Below are 20,460 nucleotides of genomic sequence, written 5' to 3'. Positions count from 1 at the left end.
GGTTTACTAGCCAGGCATGTGTTGCTAGAATCATATTTTAACTATTAATAACAGCAAATATAGCCACTGTCATTTGTAATTCAGTTGTCAGAGTAAATACAGGTGAAATTATCATTAAAGCCTCCAGCAGGGTTATCTTAGCAAAAACCGTTAAAGGCTTTTAAAAAAATTATTATTATTAAGCTAACCCCTTTTACTTCTTCATTAATTTTCTGCAGCGTAAAAGGTACTCCAGGGACATAAAGTGCGTTTTCTTTCCCGATGATATCCAAAATGCTCTCCCGAAAGTGGGCAGGGAGCCCTCTTCGCTCTCTTCCCTTTCATCCGCTAAGAGCTGGGAGAAGTGTGGAGACAGTTTTTTGGATAGTCCGGTGACAAAGGTGATAAAGATCAACAGCTTTCCGTCCATCTCTTAGCATTATCACCCTGCTACTCCCAACTGTGTTCATACTGTGGATTTCTATTTTTTGTTGCAGATCATTCCGTCTTCAGGAAGAAAACTATCTACTCTAAAGAAGCTGAAACAGTTGTCTGCTGCAGGTATCTTGCTCAGTTTGCTGGCCTTTTTTGCTATGGTCCATCTCAGACTTTTCTATCTTCTATCTTACCTCACAACTTTTAATACTCTGTAAGTACCTCATACTTAAGTGTACAGTACTGTTCACAAGTCAGGGCCCACTCATTTCTTTTAAATTTGTTAGGAAAATGGGAAATATGTACAGCAGTTATAAAATTAGTTAGTCTGTGGCAACAGGTAGCTTCCTTATAATAGCTGTCCGAAGCTTTCCAGAGGAAAAGAAATATCTAATGTATGATGTTTCAGAGGGCTTTTACTTTGAAATGCACAATTAGACTGGGTGACACTGTGAGGGTGTATCCTATTACTCCAGGGCAATTACTAAGTAGAAACAGGAAGTTTCCTTATCATAGCTTTCTGAAGCTTTCCAGATGAAAAAGAGCTCATATATGCCATTTCTTTTACTTTGAAATACAAAATCATACTTTTTGGTTATTGACTGGAAAACACTTTAGGGGTGTGTGCTCTTAATCTAAATTGAAATTAGTCTGTGGAAACGGTGAATTTCTTGTACATGTTTTTTTAAAATGGAAATGTTTAAAAAGGGTTATTAATATATTTGTCATATTTGCATATTTTTAGTTGTCATTTGAAATTTACTTTTCATATTGATTTCTGTATCATTGCTTATTTAATGAATCATTACATAATTAATGACAGATTAAATGTACTGGTCAATCTTGAAATCACCTTCACCTGAAGATCACTTTTAAGTGGGTTTCTCTTAACGTGATACCTAGTATATGCGCACATAACACAAAACATGGGGCATGCTTGATTTATAGTAATTATTAAAACATGTGCAAACCTAAATGGAAATAGTATCTGAGGCAAAAACAGAGTTTGTACAATTCTAACAAGCTAGAAAGTCAGTATTTATACAGCCACCTTTATTTTTCAGCACAGCCACAACTGTTATAGGCAAGCTTTCTTGTAATTTCTTCAATAGTCTTCAGAAGTAAGTCTCCAGTTTTAACAAGCACCTCATAGTGATTCAATTCGAACATTGCATTGTCCCCTTCTGTATGTGTTTCCCAGTTCAGAGCAGTTCCCCTCACCGTGAGGAGGACCCAGTGAACATTGCATGGAGCTCCAGTGACTCTGAGCAGCCTGATGATGAGACCCAGGAGCAGCATCCATCCAGAGTTACTGCACAGAGGCAGCAGCAGTGTCACAGTCGAGGGAGACCCACAGCTTCCACTCAGTCTTACAGCAGAGCACTGCTCATGCTCAGCACTGATAAAGGTATAAAATTAAGTTGTGACTTGCTGAGGGAGAAATTTTACATTTCAGGTTATTCTAACTGAAGTTCACCTTTATCTTCAAAATTTCTTCTTTTTTTTGTCAATTTTTTAACGACAAAACAAATAGTTTCTGACCTTTGGAGGTGCTTTTATGGTCAAACTAGCGCATTCTTTGTTTCAGTCTTTATGACAAAAAAACATATGTTGGTGTACTATCAGTCTTCTTCATTTACAGTTACTTTTTTTACAGTTTGCCATTTTTAGAAGCTCAAAATGAATTGGACAAACCAACATAACATTTAAATGTAAAAGTAGTTCTTAATATTTAGCTGAAAATCCTTTATAGTCCGTGACTGAGTACTAGAACCCATGGACTTTACTAAATGCTAGTGATGGGATTTCCGGCTCTTTTTAGAGAACCGGCTCTTTCGGTTCGGCTCACTAAAAAGAGCCGGCTCTTTCGGCTCCGAACCGGCTCTTCAGGTTGTTTTGTTGCTTTAATTAATTTATTATTAACAACAATATAAAATTATGCACAAAAGGAATCACTAATGTAAAAAAAAAAGTGGTTTTATTTATATATGTTTATATATAAATATATGCGGTGGCCCCTAGAGACAAAACACGTACAAACTCCAAAACACATTTCTAGTATGAACTGAACTTCCAAAACAGAGCTACTAGATCACTTAAATTACACAATTAAAAGCATATGTGTATTGTTTGTGTATTTATACACAAGCATTCATATATAGTCAAATAATAATTTAAAAAAAATGTTCATTTACCTTTTGCTACCACACACCAAATCCGGTCGTTGGTACTTGCTGGCTTGTGTAGCCACTAGGTAACAAAAGTTCAACACTACCCCTAGCATCCTGGAGCAGTTCTGTTATCTTTTGTACGTGTTTTGAGTTTTTATGTGCTTCTGAGTTTTTATGTGTTTTGGAGTTTGTACGTGTTTTTACGTGTTTTGGAGTTTTTACGTGTTTTGGAGTTTTGAGGGTGAGAGAAAAAAAAAAAACGGCTCTCGATAAGAAGCCGGCTCGCGTCGTTCACGTCAAAGAGCCAGCTCTAAGAGCCATTTCATTCGCGACCGACCCATCACTATTAAATGTGCTGTGTTTCCTCCCTTGAGATGTTCTGGTAGGCCTTTACTGCAGTCACCTTCAGTTGCTGCTCGTTTGTGGGTTTCTCTGCCTTCAGTTTTTTTATTTAATAACTGAAAAGCGTCCCTTATTCACTCGAGATCAGGTGACAACCGTTTCTTTGCTCTTGGATTGCTATTGCAGTATGTTTTGGGTCATTATCAAGTCAAGTCAGGTGGCTTCATTGTCATTCCAATCATGTGCAGTGGTACAGCACACAGTGAAACGAGACAATGTTCATCCAAGACCATGGTGCTCTATATGACATATAACAGACAATCAACACAGGACTACATAAAGTGCAATGTGCAAAAATTGTCAAAAAACACAACAAAAACAGTGCAACACCAGAGAGAACAGAACAATACAGACACAACAGTGCAATTGAAATGTGCAAAAGAGTGAGTATTGTGCAAAAAGTGAAAGCACGTCTTTATTGTAAACTTTAACTCCTCGAGAAAGTTGTCTTCTGTTGTTTTCCAGCTCCGTTGGTGTTGCTGAGCTGATCAGTGCATTCCTGCTTTCCAAGAATGGGCTAGTTGGACTAAGTGTAGTATTGGCTATAATTCGGGACTAGTTAATGCACCGCTTTTGTTAAACCCCTTGAATCAAAATCTCAAAGTGTGGCCTTCAATCAGATTTTCATTATTTAACCTACTGTGCTGGTGTACAGATGCAAATTTACAAAAAAATGCTTATTGTCTGTAACGCTGGGTAATACAGTAAATTAACTAATTTCTTAGAAAGCTTAACTGTTCCTTTAACTCAGTCTACTTTGTGGTCCATTTCCAGATTTTTCTTAGTAAAAGCAATTGACTTAAGGTGATAAACTTCTGTTATATATTAACAGCTCAGTTATCTCTATAGTCTGATAAACGCCATAAGATAAAATTTACAGCACTAGCACAGCTCTTTCTTTCATTCCTAGATGACCTTCCCGTTATTGACACAGACAGCGACCTGGGTGATGAGTCTCAGGAAGATGTTGAAAAGCACAGTGGGCAACAAATCTCAGACTGTGATTCCTCTGAAGAGAAGCCAAATGACTTCCCTTCTAAAACTGAAGATGTAAGTAAACCTTAAACTATCTGTGCCGTGAAAGTGTTTTTGTTTTTTTTTTAAAAAACACCTGCATAGTGAGGCACACTGATCTGTAGATCAGTGCTGTTTGTGTTAGGGGACACTAGGTGGGGCTATATGCCTTCCTAAGCTCTTAATACCTTAGTCCAGTATATTACCAACTGTGTTTCTAATTATCAGCTGACTGCCAGTTGATGCATTTGTCTAAGAAGTGCTCATCTGTGTGTTTTAACAACTTTTCTGGCGTCCTGCTGGAGAATACTGTTCGCTGCTAATCTGATGGTTTTGTTTGCAGCTGTAGCAGATGCTGCATGAAAGCCTGTGTTCTTGCAAGATACTATGTAGATATTATATTTTAGTGTTTGTCTCAAAGTTGTTGTTTTTTTTTTTGTTTGTTTTTTTCAGTAATTTTTTGTTCAGTTTGTCGCAGTTGAATGTTTAGCCTTGAAACCACTAGGTGGAGCGTTGTCTCAGCCATGTTTTGATGTCCTAAGAAGGCCCCATAGGCTCAAACCAGAGTAGTTTCTAGATTCAGGTTATGTTCTGTCAAAGTTCAGAAGCTGAGCCAGCAGTAAAACACAGGTTTAATGTGAAGGGCAAAGTAGATCTGAACACTGGGGCTAATTTATGCGTGACGTGAAACTCACAAAAAAGCACTTGCCTCTCTTTAAGTACAATATGTAAAGAATTGCATAGTTTCCACTTGTGTTATTTATAGAAATAAAAACACTGTAGAGCTGCGACACAGAGAAAATGGAAATTATTGAGTAATATTTGAACCTTTCAGGTTTACAAATGTGCAGATTTGCGCTCCTTTTTTGTACTTTGTCAAAGTAAATTAAATATTTTTGAAGTGTTTGTTCTTTTTTTTTTCTTAAAGCCAAAACACAAAACATAATTCATGCAAACTGAACCATCAGATTCAACGGTGTAATGAAAGATCCCCCCCCCCCCACAGTGGCTCGACTGCTCCCGCTCACAAGCCATTCAGAGGTACTGTTTGTTGAAGGCAGGGCTGGCATGGTGAGAATGTACAAGGAGTGGTGACAGTGTTTAGCTCATAGACCACACACATGCAGTTTAGTTGTTAGAGCACATATTACAATTTAAAAAACAAAAAGATCAGCAGGTTGTGGCAAAACTGAATGAATGCGGTTGACTAGATAGCGGTTTGTGAGAACACCGTTGAACACGAGGATGGGTCAGATTGAAGCCGGTGATCATTTGTCTCGGTACTGGTATAGCCTCTGCCTGTCGCTTACGGTCCTTTTATTGAGGCTGCAAAAAGCACTAACTTGATATATCGAGAGGAAGCCTGACGAGAGATTAACATCAGTCCCGCAGACCCCAGCTACTTCCTCTTGTCACACTTATAATTTGCTGTTATCAGCTCTTTGGGGTCAAAAAAATATAAGATCAACAAACAGGAGGCTTGTGGTCAGAGGGCCTCTAGAAAGAAGCCTTTAGAGTCCTACTTTTATAGTTTAATGTAGTCGCACTGAAATATGTGCACGGGGTAGTTTTGGCAGATCAAATGTTACATATTTGAAAGGAATAGTACGTAGCTTTCTTGCATCCGATTATCAGTGGGATTAAATTTAGTATATGCACAGTAAATATTGACTTAATTAGAATATCAGAATGTTCTGGCCTATTTGGACTTTTTATTTGCTGCCCGGAAAGCTCACTTACACATTTCCAATTGTAAATCAAACCGGATCTAACAGGATACGGGAGGGGGAGGGGGGAAGGATCCTAATCCTAGGCAAAATTTACTACTCCAGATAAACGCATGGCTGAGTCACTTAATGTGCCCCTGCCAGATTTCTGTGTTTTTGTACTAGCCGCTAAGAGAGGACAGGCGGAGCTGTATAGGCGACTCCGCGCTTCAAGGCCAAAGGGGATGGCTGCTTCCCAGATGAAGTGTGTTGCTCGGTCCGACACCCACCGACATCGGCGCTTAAAGGGTCAACCACCCACACCACATAAGAGCTCGAGAAGGGCTATAAACAACTTTTTTACTACTGTTTGTTCAGGAGAACTTGAGTGAGTGGAAGAGGCTGCGTAGAGCTGTGTACTTATAATGCTTTCAGTGCTGGTGAAAACATTTTTGAGCCGGGGCCAGGAACATAGTGTTCCTTTTTCTCTGTAGCTGGTTGGAGTGTGACGTCTGCTGGCACGCTGCCTAGCAGGGTCAAGTTGATTCAAAGAAGAGAGCATATTGGCTGACAGGGCCTGGTATGCTGGTCTTGTCTGCACATGACAGGAACTCAGGTTTCTCGTGGATTTTTCCATGAGAACAGATTCCTTCAGGTGTAGCCAGCAATGATACAGCAAGAAAGATTGTTTAGTGCACTAATTTGACAATTAATCAGCCTGACTGCATGTCGGTGTATCATCCTCTTGATTTTTGATATTGATTTTATTGTTTTTATTAATCATTAATTACTCATGAATATGTTACAGGTGGATGAACCCTTTTAAAAGCGTTACTTTTTGCCTTTATATATAATATACACACTTACACTTTTATAGGGATGGGTGCTCCTATTGTTGAAATGTGTGTATGTGCAAGCAATAAGCTTAGACTTCTGATTGCTTTAAACACTGTTTCAGACAGTTTTTCTATTTCAGCTCTGTACAGGGAGAGGATATCCTGGTGATTAATGCAGCAACCTCACTCACCTGCTGACACCTTCTGTTTACAAGGGTCAGCCAATCAGAAGAAAGGGGAAGGAATTTAACACTAGGAGGGTCATTTTGACCGCAGTAACAACAGCAGTAATAGCAAAGGTATCATTTCTTGAAGAAGTTAGGTTGTTAATTTTCATCTAAATTTTTATAATATTAAGGAAGATTTGACAAAATACATATTTAAGATTCATTTTAAGGGGTTTTATTAGTTTTATTAATGATTTACAGCATTTTCTTACAGAATGTGAAATAAAAAATATACATTAGAATAAATGTAAATGAGATTGAATTGACCTCACAGGTAGCTGTGCTCTGGATTTACTTTACTTGCTCTGCACAGCCAGCAACCTGCCCTGTTCGGTCAAACACTCCCCGCTCTGCTCCAACTCATCATGTGCCCAGCAATAATTATTCATGTGTTATCTAACTACAGTCACTCTCTATATGTATTTATCAGTCACATCTACCTAGCTGTAACTCGTTTTGTGACAGGCTTTACACACAACCTCACAATGTGTGTAAAGAAATCATGTTTCTAAGCAACATGCTGTGCTGCAGTAGTGGTTTTACATTACATAACATTTCGGCTTTGGTAAAAGTTGTCCTAATTCTTTTGATCGCCCACACCCCAAAATTGAGTATTTGATGAATAAGCCAATTTTTGAAAATGGCAGAAAATATGACATGATTGAATTTTAATTTAACAAACCTACAGGATTTTTAAAATACCAAAGGGCTCAAAATGAACCCTTGGCAGTTTCTAGTATGAAGTTTTTTGAGAGGTTGCACCAAGACAAATAAGGGTTACTTTGAGATGTAAATCATTCAGAGCGTGTTTAGAGTCCTAGAAGAGAAATGTGGAGCTGGATGTCAGCATATAACATACAGTTGCATTTGACTGCAGTTGAGCATTTTTAACGTTTTCATTCAAGAATGTCAAACTACAAAATTACAACTGTTCTCCACGTCAAATGCTTACTTTGTTCCCAGGTTAAAGAGCTTGAGATCTCAGGGTATGTGTCTGATGGAGAGGATATTGGCAGCCCAATGACTTCAAGCAGACTGGACTCTGAGATCTTTCCTTTCCAAACTGGTGAGGGCAGCAAAAAGTCAATCAGCAACTGGGTGAGATCTGCTCAGGCGATGCTGCAAACGCCCCAGAAACCAGTCAATAGACAACCCAAGACTCCAGAAGACTCTGCCAAAAAGAGAAGAAAGTTTCAAAGGTGTGACTTTTGTTCCAGTCCACTGTTTTTAAATGCCTAGTACCTCTGCTGATACGCAGCATATGAGCGTATCATATTACTGCACCGAATTTAGTTTTATAGAAGTTTGATATCAGTCAAGTTACATAACATTAACCTCACACAGGTGAGCCTTCAAAATTATCATAAAGTTATGTCAGTGACGCTCAAGAAACCGCACTGGTCTTTGCAGCCTTCATGGAGTTAGAGTTTCTGCAGGACGGTGTTAGTTTTAATAAAAATTGCACCTGAGCGTATAATATGTGTGATAGTGCATTGCTTCACAATACGAACAAACAAAGCAAGATGTATTGCTTGCAGCCAGGTGATAGACAGACTTTGGTGACAATGTTTCCACGGCAGAACTGATGATGAAAGGGACACCTGGTGGCACAATGTGGGTGCTAAATGTCGTTTGCAATCTCTAAGCCCACCAAATCTGACAGATGGCTTTCTGTAGTCTTTGACAGCTGGTTCTGTGCATCAGAAAATCTTTTACTTCACTTTGAAATAAACATTTCTGCTTGTGCGTTGGTTAGACTGCTTGCGCTCTGTGAGTTTATCACATTACATCATCTACCTCTGTGGGGGTGGGGGGCGTGCGCGTGTGTGTTTTTCACAGTGGAGGTCTGGCAGAAAGGCTGAATCGACTTCAGTGCAGGCAGAGGTCAGCTATCAGCTTCTGGAAGCACCAGTCCATCTCTGGTTCCTCGGCAGCAACAACCACAACAGGTGATCCACGTCACACGAGTCCTCTGCCAGATCACACCAGGATCATACACACATAAACCTGTGAATCATCACTTAAAGTTTAACAGTGAACTTTGATTTGTGAGTGGGATGAAGCCTGGCTGAAAGGTGTGATTTTTTTTTTTTTTTTAACCATACATGTGATTGTACTTAGGGGCCACGCTGAGGAAATGCTGGCTGAACTGTGAACTCGACATGTAGGTGACAGGAAGCTGCTTGCCTACCTTTTTTTTTCTTTTTTCCTTTCCGCGGCGTACCAAACCACTTGCATTGTCTTGTTGTTAAGTATCTCCTTGTAATAGGACATGAGCATTGACTCAGAGGTGACAGTTGATTGTGGAAAATGAAAACGCCTACCTGATCTAACTTAGAGTTTGTGGTCAGTCGATGGTTTGACTAGCGTAACGAGGTACGAAGATGGGTTGAAATGTAGGAGTTTATTTTGACTTGACCTGGTTTCGAAGTCTAATCAATATTTGATCTTTCTTTTGTCTTTTTTGCACAAAGACTTTTGTTTGTTTAGTCTTTTCAACCCATTAACGTCACATGGCTGACATCAGGATTTTTTTTAAATATAAAAAAATATATATCTTTTGGTGCAAAATGTTCTTTTTCCAGAACATTTTTCACAATTTAATCTGCTACACTCAACCCGCAAACTGTAGGCCAAACAGTCACCATGGAATCAATGGTTCAAATCACCAATTAAGTAGCATTAAAAGTCATGTTTTCAGCCTCATACAAAGGCAGTTTTGGCCTCTCTGAATAATTTCCTTCATTATTTTATATATATATATATATATATATATATATATATATGAGTGAACTTCTTTCTGACTCATACATTTGGATGTTAATAAGGCTCAGAGTTCACAGAATGGCCAATTTGACTGACACGTGTGAAGACACACGTACAGAGTGTCTCTGTCTCCTAGGCCTCTCTGCTAATTTGGACCTGGTTTGCACCTAGAGCTGGGCGATATATCGAGTTTTTAAAAAATATCGATATATTTTTATACGAGATATAAGATGTGACAATATCCTTTATATCGATATAGTCTATGTTACGTTATAATTATACTTGTGGAGCCGCAGGTTTGCCTCTCTTTCGTCCACTTTCGTCTTTACGCAATGTTACTCGGCCTCGCCTCTCCTTCACTGAACACAACTCCTCGTCCCCCATCGCTTCACCTGCAGGAAGCGACAAGATGGACACGGCAAATCTCCGTTAACGAGTTACTGCGCATCGCCCCGTGCGTGGGGCTGGACGGCGTCAACGTGTTAGCTAGCTAACCACGCTAACGAGCTAACCACGCTAACGCCATGCAGCCCAGAGGGGCTGCACGGACTAAAATCCTTTCATTTTCTCAAAAGTTGACAGCGCGCCTTATGTATGAATTCTGGTTGTGCTTGATGGCCGCGAACCGATTTTATGTGGAACACGGCGCTCAGCAATCTGTCAAAAAATGTTTTAGTACGACTTTAGTAAGCTACGGAGCTGCACCGCTTGATGGATTGTCGGAGCATTACGGCTGAGCCTCGCGGAGTGATACGTACTGTGCTTCAACGTAATATTACCCTACTGTGTATAAGGACTATAAATGGCACCTGTTAAGAGACGCGGTTGCGAAGCGGATTTCAAACTCCAGGCTGTCAGTCACGCAGTACAAGTTGGGAACAGAGCAGCTGTGAAATCTGTCTTTGTTATTGTGCTCAGCGTCTTTTAGTTTACATTTTGACTGCACAATTGTGAGCTTTTTGTTATGCACAAAAACAACATTGTTTTCTTTTATTTATGGAGCATTATTATTTAATAAATGCTCATAATTTATTTTTGAGTAAATTTTATGTACATCTGCTCTATGTTAATAAAAGTGCCTGTGTGACATCTGGGACACAGCTTTGACTAAGAACTCTCTTTTTGTTCTTACTTTATGGCTTTAAAAAAATATATCGAGATATATATCTTATATCGCCATCCAGCTAAAAAATATCGAGATATGAATTTTGGGTCATATCGCCCAGCCCTATTTGCACCTCTCCACCACGTTTGTGTAGTTGGTGCCTTTCGGAGCATTTTAATGGCATTTATCTGGTAAATGCTACGCTGTGTGGTAGAGTTCAGCCGAGGAGTTTGTGCTTCTGTTTTGTTGAGTGAAATTCTGGCATTTTAAGCAAGATTTAGCAGGTTATGGATGCAGGTTGCTAAAGCCTCAGTCACATAGGCCTAGACACTTGTCTGCGATGCCCTTGAAACTTCTGGTCAAAAGGAAAAAAATGTGCATTCCCGACTCATTGCGAGTGTTTCTTGGAGGTTGCTGTCTGTTGCTAGGTGAACCTGGTCACGAAGATGGTACTGCATTAAAAAACCTTCTTGTGATTGCTTTTGTTGCCCATGGTTTGCATGACGCACATCGAATTTCTCTGCAGACAGTGCTAGCTAGCTGCTGAGCAATAGTGAAAACTGAAAAAGTGCAACGCAAACTGGAAATGGAGAATGTTCGTGAAACTAACACGTTTTAAAAGGTGCTACTTTCACTTTTAAGGCAAACAGTCTGTTCCCGGTTTGCCACCTCAAGGCGCTTTATATTGTAAGATAAATACCCCACAATAAAACAAGTATGCAGGTGTTGAGTTGTTTCCTAAAATATTGAATTTGCAGGTCAAGAGGAGGACTCGAGTATTCTCTCGGTTTTGGAGTGCTGCCTGGTGTTATTGTAATGATTTTGTTATTTGGGATCTCAATGCACAGAGCACAAATGAACCACTTAGCATTCATGTTTGGACAAATGCTTGTTAAAACCTAATACCTCTCCAACAGTCTCCTTGATCTGATTCATTCGTATCATATTAAAATTCCCCCTCTGGCCACTTACCTACACACACACAATGAGCTGCATTGACTTTGCCCCTTCTCTTCTGCAATTCAATGCAATCAAGTTTACACACTTCGCTTTCATGATGCCAAGTCTCCCTCCTATCTCGCTTTGGTTTACAGCTGCAGGGCATCGTTGTGATTTGCTCTTCTTAAGTATCTCTGTGGACTTTATAGTTCACGCCAAGCAATCAGCGTTGTGGTGAAATTCCAAATATTTGTGCAGTCATCCATTGGGATTTACTGCGTCTCGTATCCAGCTCAGGCTGAGTCAGTAACAGCTTTACAGATATGCAATGCAAGTTGTTCTGATGCTAAAAAAAAATTTCATAATGAATAATGAGTCCCACAGAGAGCATGAGTACACTGTGTACACACACACACACACACAAGCATTAAACATCTGTGTTGTTGTTGTTGCTCTGATCTCCAGTGGACAAGGCTGGCGTGCTGGTGCTCGAGGTACTGGAGGTTCATGAGGAGTGCAGCATGCAGTTGGCGCACTGCGAGCACCACCAACCCCCCGGAGACGGCCACCAACACATTAACCCGGTCTCTGAGGAGAGCGCTCGTATGTTGGTGTTATTCAACAGAGAGACAGCTGCACAGCTGATTCCTGCACCCAGTGACATCATCCACATATATCCACCATGGTGAGCAGATGGTGCACGGGGCACACTTTTAAAGCTGACCCCTTTCATTATTTTCTGTTACAAAGTTATAGTTACATATTAAACATGGCTTAAGTTTCAAAAGGTCAGTGTATATAAGAATAATTCCAGTGAGCCAAAACCTTGGACTGCAGGTGGCTCCAGTTTTTTCTACTTTTAGCTCTCTGTGATGTCACTGAGAGCAGATATTCCTACTATGGTGGTATCAGTCAGAAAACGAGCATAGAGAACTCTCTTAGCTGCAGTTCAAACATGAGGGATAGCCATTCAGAAGAAAGCTGGGCCTTACCCAGAACTAAACAGTTCATTTTATTTTTTAAGATATTTATTTTTGGGTTATTTGACAGTTCAGGAGTGAAGAAGTAGACAAAAAAAGAAAATACGCAGCAAAGTGCTGCAGGTTGGACTCGAACCCAAGCTGCTACATTTCAACCTTAAGAAATATGGCCGCCTAAACAACTTGTTTTAAAAAGAAGACAAGCTGAGGCCCACTAACACACCAGAGTTCAGTATAAGATGAATAAGGTTTAATTTGAACTGTGAATAATGCAGAGTTTGTTTATTTATATTTTTTCTGGTGTTAATAGTTCTGTGCTGTGAGCAGCTGTAAGCAGCGTTTTATTTTTCCACTGCGCCACTTAAACTGATAGTGAAGATGTGCTCAGTCTGTGGTTAACACATCATAGTTACTTTAACTGCTCCACAAAAAAGCACCACATTTACCAGTGGAAAGCTTTTAGTGTTTACATCAGCTGTGACTTCTCTGATGCACCTGAAAATACAGCACTGAAGTGTGAAATATGGCTGATTTGTGACGGTACAAACAAGGAGACCGAGCTGAAACTAAACTTCAGACCACAAATATTCAGACAGAACCGACAAAGTATTAAGAGCTTAAAACTGGCAGATAGTTTACATTGGTGAAGACAAGGAAGTAAACTGGTACAGTTGCCCTTGACCAGCCCTGTTACTTAGTGTCTTTGTACAGATAGAGGCAAGGTGTGTGGGGGAAAACATGTAAGACATGTACACTTGTGAATACAAGACGATCCTATTGTGTCAAAACCAGTTTGCAGCCATTGTTATGATGTGCAAAGGTCAAAAATACAGTAAAGAGAATTAACTCTGGACCAAATTTTGAGGAAAGATTTTTTTAAAAGTACATAATCTTATGTTATTTTATGATTTAAAATAACAATGAATGGTTTTTTTAAATGTTTAATGTCCTAATTTTTTTTAAACTCTTATATTATTAGGCACATGTGGTTGAATCTGGGCATGTGGTGCTGGAGGGTACTTGGTTAAATTTAGAGGTCCCATGTAAATGTCAAAAAATGCAGAGAAGAAGAAATTCCTCACACTGAGAAGCAGATGGTCAAACGACAGAAGAAAAACCTCTGTTTTATTTTTTTTTAATGGAATAATGGATGAATTATATCTGCTGTAATAGGCACATAATTAAATTTTAAGAATTAGAGCATTTTTTCTGTTAATGTCTAAAATAACACTGGGACTGGGTGACACATTTGGGGAGTTATATCGGTCAGTGAAACCATTTTTTCCCCCATCTTTGGTTTTTCTTTCTAAATCATCTCTTGGCCGACGCTCAAAACCTACAGAGCAAAATACACTGTTGCGGGCAATTACTCAATGCACGAGTGACACAGTACATGCAGGGCAAGGAGCTCAGAAGACACTGAATAGGAGGTTTGCTGGAAGTTGCACGTCGAAAATCTTTCAAGTTGTACAACTGTGTGTTTTTAAGTGTTAAAACTTGGTGTTCTCATTTTACAATAGTAAATACTCGAGAGCCAGATGTGAAGAACAGTGCCTCACATGGGGGGATTGCTTTTGGGATTGTTTGGGAGTTGGAGCGAGGTAGCGGTTGACTCCAGCTGTTGGGAGTTTGGGTTGATCTGGAATATCCAAGCTGGCGGAAGCGCAGGGGCCTCCTCAGCGCTCTGACGTCACAAACAGCTCCAGGGAATGCTTCGCATTCCTCTTCCTGGCAGTAGTTAGGTCATTTCCAGCAAGCCGGGGAAAAAACACAGTAGGATTATTTTCTGGAGCATTTGGGAGTAGAGAGTGGAGGGAGCCAGAGGCCTGAGATTGAAAACACATGGTGGTTTGAGAGGATCTCTGGCTTTAGCACCTCTCCTTTCCTGTTTTATTCTCTTCAGCCACAACCATTTACTCCTTCAAAGCATTATTTTTGCGTGTATCTTAAAATTTTTCTGTTTATGTGTGGGGTTGACAGTTTAAATCAATCAGTATTCTGCCTGTATAAAAGCACATCATAACAGCAAGAAAAAGTGGATGTTCTCTGAGTCTAATGTGTTAACAGCTACAGGCCAGGCCAAAGTGGAAAAAACACAGAAATTAGATGAGCAGCCTGTCTGGTAAAATTCCTCTTATCAGTTTCCTGTGCGACACTCGAGGGGTTAACCACCCCCATAATTCCTGCAACGAGTAGTTTGACTCCTCCCACCTCCCACGCCTTGTTTTAAGTGGGCCAAGGCCCGAGCGGAAATACCTGCAGGGATTATTCACTTACAAGCTGTGACGCAAGCAGTCAGTGCCGCTCCTTAACCTGGCTACCTGTCTGATGATGACAACTGCCCACTCACCTGTTCACAATGGATCATGCTTCCTGTAAGGGTGTTGTTCATGTGAATATGAACAGCACGTTCTGCTCTGCTAAGATTAGAGTACGGCTTTTACAGATTGTTGTTGTGATCTCTTGTCAGATAACGATCGCTGAGGCTTAATCGTTGCTTGTCTTGCGCTTGTTTAGTTTAGTTTAGTTTTTTTTAAGGTTGGCAAAATTCAGCTGTGGTGGAAAAAAAAAACTAATCCCATCATCAGAGTAAACAAGGTACCGTCGCTCTAAAAATACCACACTTCAAGTTGAAAGTCCTGCATTCAGAAGTTTTATTTGTATAAAAGCACTGGCAAACATTATTTAAGGTATTCAGAACATGCAAATTTATTTAAAGTACACCAGAAATACTTACACTCACTCAAACCACACAGGAATTGGTTTAAATGCTGCTGAACGACAAAAAGAAGAAACCAGATATTCAGATAACGATACTATTGTATTGATGCATTAAAATGTAAGTATTATTTTAATAGTGTAGATCATATAACTCCTTTATTTTTGGTAACATTGCATCATGTACTATGTACTGACATTTCAAATGAATTCAGGTCAATTCAGTTTTATTTATATGGTGCCAAATCATAAAAACAGTTGCCTCAAGGTGCTTTATAATGCAAGAGAAAAACCTACAGGTTTAGAGATACAACTTCAACACTCAAGCGCTGTTCACTCCACTGTGAGCAAACAACTGGTGACGGTGGGAAGGAAGAACTCCCTTTTAACAGGAAGAGACCTCTGACACGACCAAGCTCAGGGAGGCACAGCAATCTTCTACAACTAGTTGAAGTGAGGAAAAAGGAGACCATAGGGAGATGAAGAAAAAACACAAACCACTGAAAAGAGAAGACACAATTTCATGATATGCAGTAGTGATATATTTAAAAAAAAATAGGCAGGGGATACACTGTGCGTCACAGGAAGTAAAACAGTAGCAGCATAGCTAGGGGTCCTTCAGGTTTGCAAGATACAACTCTAACTATCACAAAGGAAAGGGTTAAACTTGACCTTAAAAGTAGCATGTGTATGTTTCATGAATCCAAACTGGGAGCTGGTTCCACAGGATAGGATCCTGATAGCTATGAACTCCGTGAACCTGTCAGTCTACAGTCTGAGAGTAAAATGCTCTGTTAAGATAAAATTACAATATAAGGTCTTTAAAATATCACAGAGATTTCATGGTAGTGGTTATTTTAAGTGGAGACCACCAGAACTCTGCACAATATCTTACTCTTAATCCTACAGTTTTGATTTAGCATTAAAAGCTGTAGACTGGGGGCAATTTGTGTTCATAAAGCTAGCATAGTGTGTCTTGTGTCATAATTTTATGCCACTATGAACTCATATGCTTGTGACACAGCACCTCTGTCTTCTCAGGTGCAACAAACTGCCCTGCTGATAAGCATCTTGCTTTATTAGCCCACTGCTTGGCTGGAAAGCAGAGGAAATACTAGTCTGCACTGTCAAGTGATACTGAATCCGAACAAGTTGAGGCTGTGGTAGAAAATATCCCCTGTGCAGGGTCTCTGGCCCCAAAAAGTCTACTATCCTTTGTTTTATGATATAGAGCCACCAAGAAAGGAAAAACTTCTTTTCATATATGTGTACTTGATATATACCTGCCATTAAGAGGGTAGATTATTTTGCAGTGGATGAATCACAGATGTCTCCACCTGCACTGGTAAAAACCCATTACTGGATTTTCTCCATAGTCATTGTGTAGTTGGTAGTCTTGCATGACAAAAATGCTCCAGGGGATGGAAACAATGCCAGTAACAGTATGTACAGTCCAGCGCAATCAGGGACAACACTGTGGCAGGAACTTATACTTGTGTGGTTTAGCTTTTTTTTATTTCTTCTTTTGCTGTCAAACATGGCTCTACTTTACAGCTACAGTCTGTTTAATAAAGACATGTGGAAGTGGACAAGTGTAAAATATTAGAAACACTCATCAGTACTATACAGTAAGGACTATAAAAAAAATAAAGCCTCCAAACTGACCAGCAAATAAAGTAATTCCTGTAAATCCAGAACTCTCGAAGTCTGAACTCTTTAAGGTCACATTAGACTCCCTTTCATTAAATGTGGGTGCACATAAACCGTGTGAATCTAATAATTTGGCTCATAAATTCTTTCCCACGGTGTTTTCATTATATGTCTAAACAAATAGTCCCCCCCTCCACACTTATCTGCGTGTTTAAGTATCACCACACGTCTTGGGCGAGCTGCGACATGCACAGAGGTTCCAGTCACAGAGTGCATTTGGCCCTGACTCAGCGATAAGCCGTCATCACGGTATTATCAATGTTACATGTGGAAAAAGTCGTAATTTATACTTACCAACAACACAGTGCTATATAATTACTGTTATCCTACTTTTTTTCTTTTTTTTAAGCTGGTGCCACTCAGATGGGCCGTATTTATGTCAATGAGCCAAAGTACCAGACCTGAGGTGGTTTTTTTTGCTTTTGTTTTTTTAGGTTTTAAAGGAGTGGTTCAGCATCTCTGCCACTTACAGATGAGTGAAATCTAAGCTGATAACAGTAAAAAAATTAAAGCAAGATCAGCACGTCAGGTCACACATACACACACTTTGAGCTTGATTTTTCATCAGTTCACTCTCAGGCTTGTTGACTGTGACGACTGAAGTATTTTTCCACACATGACATCACATTTGGAAAGTATTCTCACCCGCATCCCCCAGATTGAGCACTGCGACATGTAATTACTTGGAAATTTTGTCTTTCACTAGGTAAAGTAAAAGAGGACGCATGCATCCGTTGCGTTCTTCTCTCGTCTTGGAGGAGGTTAACGTATTTGAACTTGTACTTTGTGCTGGGTGGTACGCAGCGAACAGACCTGTGGAGGTGGCTGGTACCTTATCTGAGTTTGACATTCAAAAGGTTCTCGAGCTAGCAGCCCCCACCCCTCTACATTTATGCAACAGCCTCTTCCATTTAATTCACAATCTGACTGTTTTCAAGTGTTATCAAGACAATCATAACATAAAGCTGTTTATCTTTGCCCTTCAACTTTATAGATGTTTATTTCATGCAATATTAAAATACTCAAACCCCGTGGTAACTTTTATTAAGAACCAGCATAAGAAACGCTCAAACAGCTGCTATACCAGATTTGCCTTGAATCTAAACTTGATGAACTTTACTTGTTGCAGGCAGAGCCTTTCTGTTGAGGGCTTCAGCTGTCCTATTATTCTCAACACACACTTCAGCAAGAAGGTCTTCTGTGCTTCCAAATCGGCCAATGCGTCTATTCCTAGAGGCCCAGTCTTTGCAGAAAGGCGCATGCCATATTATTTGGGAAAAACATTCGGAGTGCTGGATGCATGCAGGACCACAGAGGAGAGCAATGTGAAGCAGGTGTGTGTGTTTTATCGCCTTTACAGTCAAGTGTGTAACATTTTATTTCAATTCAAAATGTAAAGTACTTGTTGACATAAAGAGGAAGGCGTTTAGGAGATTATACAAACCGTATTATGCCTCTAAAACTCCTGTCATCGGTTTAAGAAAATGACTGCACTTTATGATTATGTGTGCAGTAGGTTTCTACTGGCTGTAAGGTTTCTGCTCAGGTTTAGTCAATATGTATAAACACAAAACACTCAGAGGCTTGCATCAATGTTTTTTATGACTTTATAATTATGAAATCAACACTGAAAGAGTGTTGTTTTTTCCCCCAGGTTTAATCATGCTCACTTTATACAGATCTCAGATATAAACAATAAATGGTCTCAGTTGGATGCGGAATCACTCTATTCTGCTGCTGTAGCAATCAGAAGTGATTGATATATGTATATGTTTGATTCACTGAGTGAGTTTTAATAGCAGTACTTTCATGAAGTTTAGTTGATCAACTAAAAAAAGAACATTTAGCTGTTTTCTCCTTTATGGAGCTAAGAAAGGCAGAAATTGTAGTTCTCTTTTACTTGTGAAGGATCATACACTACATGGACAAAAGTAACACAGGTGTATAAAGTCCATGCAGTCTGCCTTTACAAACATTGACGCTGAGTGAATTCAAGGATGATACTGTAATAGGATGCCTTTGTTACAGTGAGTCAGTTTGTGAGATTTCAAAGATATTCCACAATCAGCTGTAAGTGGTATTGTTACAGAGTGGAAGTGTTTAAAAACCACAGCAACTCAGCCAAGAAGTGCCAGACCACGTAACATTATAAAGTGAGGTTACCGAGTGCTGAGACATATAGTGTGTTTAAAACAAATTAAATAAATAAAAAAGACCCACTAGCTGCAGAGCTGCTTGACTCCTCTGACATTAACATCAGCACAAAAAACTGTGTGCCACACAGCATTTCCATTAGCCAACCTCCGCCTGTGAAATGTGTAGGTGGCCCAGTACTTTTGCCCATATAGCTTTTATAGTCTTTTTTTCATTTCTTTGTCTGAGTGTTTTAAGAACAGTGTAAACTGGCCATGTTCGTCTGTGTATTTATGTATTGTTTATGCATTTATCCTAAAAAAAAAAAAAGGCTTAATTATTTAAAAACACAAACAACCTTAAAGTCTAGGAGCTTATTGCACTCTCTTCCAACAAAGATGTGTCTTATATTCATACTTGAATGTATTGGTGAGTGTCATATAGGGCATTTTCTAATAATAAGACATGCCTGCATTTTTTAAATGTTAAAATGTTAAAATGTTAATGTTAAAATATCTCTAAATATCAAATAATCTATTGATTATCTTATCAGTGAATGAATTGTTTGCTTATCACTAACTTCCAGATTCAATACATGTATTGTTTTATCCAGTTAACTTTGATTTTAAGCTCAGTAAGAAATCCAGATGTTCGTTCATTCATTCATTCATATCTGAGATGTTGAGACAAGTGACAGTTGACTGTTTATGCCTACAAACTTATCAAAGTACTTATCAGCGTAATCTTCTACCAGTCAGCTAACTGATTAAATAACCTATTCAGCTCTGAGAAGTCACACTTTGGGGCGATGTGATGTTATTTTCTTGCGTTTCTCTGTTACAGGTTGCTCAGTGCAGTTTGGGGCCTTCTAGAGTTTTGACAAGATACTGCGTCTCTCTCCTGGAAGCTATCGAAGGTCTCGGCCAGGCTGGCTCTGTGGAGCAAGATGTAGAGGTGGTTGTGCAGAGAGTTTACTCCATCCCCATTGCTGACTGCTCTCCTGTGTCCATCCTCAAACCAAGACTTCCCCTCAGGTCCTCTACAGCTCCTCCTGCAGAGAAAGGCAAAACAAGGTATTGTTGGGCGAGCTCATAATTGGGATCCCAGGGAGGCCTTTTGGTTTGTCACATGAAGCCAGAAACAGCTGGGGAAAAATGAATCGTATTTTATCTGCTGTGAGAGCTCTGCCCCAATTGAGATTATTCTTTTTGTTCAGATTTCATGCTAGTTTCTTTGCTCTCGGGCTTTGCATGCTTCTCCTCGGTGGCACGATGTGTCGAGCTATTGTTCACAGCACAGCAGGCCCCACAAAGTGCTCACGCTGTCTCCAGCCATATGG

At 39.7% G+C, this 20,460-nt stretch overlaps 1 protein-coding gene across 2 annotated transcripts in view; it reads left to right on the top strand.

The window, feature by feature from the left end:
- Window positions 1–20,460, top strand: part of spidr (scaffold protein involved in DNA repair) — a 43,872-nt gene that overhangs the window by 277 nt on the left and 23,135 nt on the right. For both annotated transcript variants that reach the window (XM_085389427.1, XM_085389426.1), the window contains exons 2-10: window positions 219–380; window positions 477–540; window positions 1,616–1,822; window positions 3,898–4,037; window positions 7,734–7,969; window positions 8,610–8,719; window positions 12,046–12,265; window positions 18,118–18,322; window positions 19,965–20,194. In XM_085389427.1, the coding sequence (XP_085245553.1) occupies window positions 219–380; window positions 477–540; window positions 1,616–1,822; window positions 3,898–4,037; window positions 7,734–7,969; window positions 8,610–8,719; window positions 12,046–12,265; window positions 18,118–18,322; window positions 19,965–20,194 (1,574 nt within the window). The remainder of the gene's footprint in view (window positions 1–218; window positions 381–476; window positions 541–1,615; window positions 1,823–3,897; window positions 4,038–7,733; window positions 7,970–8,609; window positions 8,720–12,045; window positions 12,266–18,117; window positions 18,323–19,964; window positions 20,195–20,460) is intronic.

Source organism: Rhamphochromis longiceps, linkage group LG18 (assembly GCF_057381845.1).
Source record: "Rhamphochromis longiceps isolate RC_006_pf linkage group LG18, R_longiceps_female_GT1.1, whole genome shotgun sequence".
Classification (NCBI taxonomy): domain Eukaryota; kingdom Metazoa; phylum Chordata; class Actinopteri; order Cichliformes; family Cichlidae; genus Rhamphochromis; species Rhamphochromis longiceps.
The sequence above is the reverse complement of the archived record's forward strand: the minus strand, read 5'-3'. Positions and strand labels throughout refer to the sequence as shown.